General features: G+C 38.4%; 1 protein-coding gene across 1 annotated transcript in view; it reads right to left on the bottom strand.

Annotated features, from left to right (window-relative positions):
* LOC105510472 (UDP-glucuronosyltransferase 2B20) overlaps positions 1–2,486 on the bottom strand; it is a 23,061-nt gene that overhangs the window by 14,081 nt on the left and 6,494 nt on the right. Inside the window, exon 2 of the mRNA XM_011940269.1 lies at positions 88–175. Within this exon, the coding sequence (XP_011795659.1) occupies positions 88–175 (88 nt within the window). The remainder of the gene's footprint in view (positions 1–87; positions 176–2,486) is intronic.

The raw sequence follows: 2,486 nt of genomic DNA, 5'->3' as shown, positions 1-2,486 counted from the left end.
TGTTAAATATGTTTGTTTTATGTTGAACTATTATCACTCTAATTGACTCTTACTAATATATTCAGTATTTGTTCTCCAGAGTCTTACCAAGAAGGTCATTCTGGGGTAACCACTTGTACAGTCGAGTATTGGAGCCTAAAGTATTTGGCTTCTTGCCATCAAATTTCCATAGAACCTGTTAGGATAAGGAGAATATCTTGTTAAATGAATAGAACTCTAAAAATATAACATGTGTCAAAATTCTGAAGAGATTAATAATCAGTTAATCCATATAAAAGATGAAAAAATAAGAAAGTGATGTCAAGTAATGAGAATTACTAAAATTCTGAAGTAAGTTGAATAACCACATTTAATGTCTATTTTTATAATCAAATTGGTATATAAAGAAATAATGGCGTTTCCAACATAATAGCTAGACACATGATATTGTGAAAGGAAAATAAAATAAATCTTGGCGTTCCCAAATCTATGCTAAAGGATAAAGTTAAGCTGCTCAGGGCAAACCTACCTCCCATTCTATTCAAAGTCACCGCTCAGCTCACTGAGATAAATGCATATCTAATTGCCTCATTGGAGAGGCTAATCAGAAACTCAGAGGAAGTCAACCATTTGTCTCTTATCTACCTATGACCTGGAAACCCCTTCCTTGCTTCAAGTTGCTCCGCCTTTGCTTCTAGTTGTCCCCCATTTCTGGACCGAAAAACTGTTCATCTTATATGTTGATTGATGTCTTATATATCCCTAAAATGCATAAAACCCAACTTTCACTGCACCACCTTGGACACATGTCATCAGGACCTCATAAGGGTGTGTCATGGGTGCACATTTTCAACCTTGGCAAAATAAACTTTCTAAATTAACTGAGACCTGTCTCAGATATTCAGGGTTCACATTTTGGTAACCATGAAGAGATTGCGAGTGGAGGTTCCCTGACTTTTGACAAGTGTCCTATCAGTGCTTGGTACCAGCCTGAGCTAACTTTATGGCTCAAAAAAATAAGACAATTGACTGAGGTCTGGGAGCAATCCCTCCAGAGAATCCCTGATACCCCAAAATTCAATCAAGATCTAAAATTTATTTTGCTGTACAACTCCTTTTTTTTTTGGAGTTTTACTTGCTTCCCACAAGCAAGGAAAGATTTCCTGTTTCCATGACAATGGAAGGCAGGTAACTCTATGGAATTTGAGCTGGCTCCCAGGAGGGAGGATCAGTTTGAGGTTTCTTTCCTGCTTCTAGGATGGCAGAGGGCAGTTTTAGCCTGAAACCCATCCTTAGGTAAATAGCTGAATTGGGGTTTGTCTTGGTTAATGTTTAACAACTAGCTGGTCTTAATTTCTCCTTAACATTACAGTGCTTAGTGATCACATTTTTGAGAGTATATTTTGTACATTCCAGTATTTCTCCCATCAGATTTGATGAACTTTACCTGACTTGATCAAATCTGAGTGAGAATTCCAAATTGTGGGTAACAAAGCCTGTCTAATTTGGCTAAAATTCTATGCAGATGCAAAAGAGAAAACAAAACAAAACCTAAAAACCATGTGTTTGGTTTCTGTGTTTGCTTCCTGTCTTAAAAAAAAAAAAAAATGTTCTTTTGTTTACTTTTCTTCCACCCTATACTTCCTTTCGCCTTTTGCCATTTGCAGTACCAAAAATCTAGAGAAGGCTTCTAATGACTTGAACTCTTTTAAAGAATTCAGAACAAAAGCACCCCTCACCCCTTTGGGGGTGTTCTGTTTTCTTTGTGGAGTTTCAAGAGTTGTAGGCAGATTTTTGCTGAGGTCCAAAGCTCTGTTTTCCTATGTTGAATGGCCTGATCTCTTTGGCTTTGAGATTACCACAGATTACCTGGTACTGTGAGAGGATTTTGCCTTGGCATGTGTAATGGTAGATGAGAGTTACAAAGTAGGGAGTGGTTGAGTACAGTTTACAGGAAGTGGTATTGACTGTTGTTATTTTTTTCCTCCTAGGAAGTTGTTGTTTAAGAATCCTAATTCTAGTTAGGAGATGAATTGTAAAGGGTCTCCTCTATTGTTTTTATTCCCAAAATTAATCTCAATTTGGCTTGTCTGTGTGGATTTGCGTGAGAAACTGAACTGTGGTTTACATAGGTAAATGAGAGACTGAGTTTTCTCAGCTCCAAAGAGAAAGGGCATTGCTCCTCATATGTCACCCCTAAGTGAATGAGGGCCTTGTGGGAGTGTCTGGGGGTTGACCCCCTATGACATGGAGTGACCCTGCAGAGAAATCCCCAACAAAAATTAACTTTTTTAAAAAAAGGCTAATCCAGGAAACACATATTAGGGTGGATCACCCCACATTTTGAGCTCTTTTAGAGGTCATAGACCTCTGTAGAGAGAAAATGAGACATGTAAGAGGGTGGAAACAACTCAGTGGTGACACACTGTGGAGTACTGCCCACCAGCAGCACACATTGATTCACTACATGTAAACCCTGGGCCACAGCTCAGTTCCTCCTTTTAAGA

Source organism: Colobus angolensis, unplaced genomic scaffold, assembly GCF_000951035.1.
Source record: "Colobus angolensis palliatus isolate OR3802 unplaced genomic scaffold, Cang.pa_1.0 Scaffold189, whole genome shotgun sequence".
NCBI lineage: Eukaryota > Metazoa > Chordata > Mammalia > Primates > Cercopithecidae > Colobus > Colobus angolensis.
This window is presented reverse-complemented; position numbering and strand designations above follow the sequence as displayed.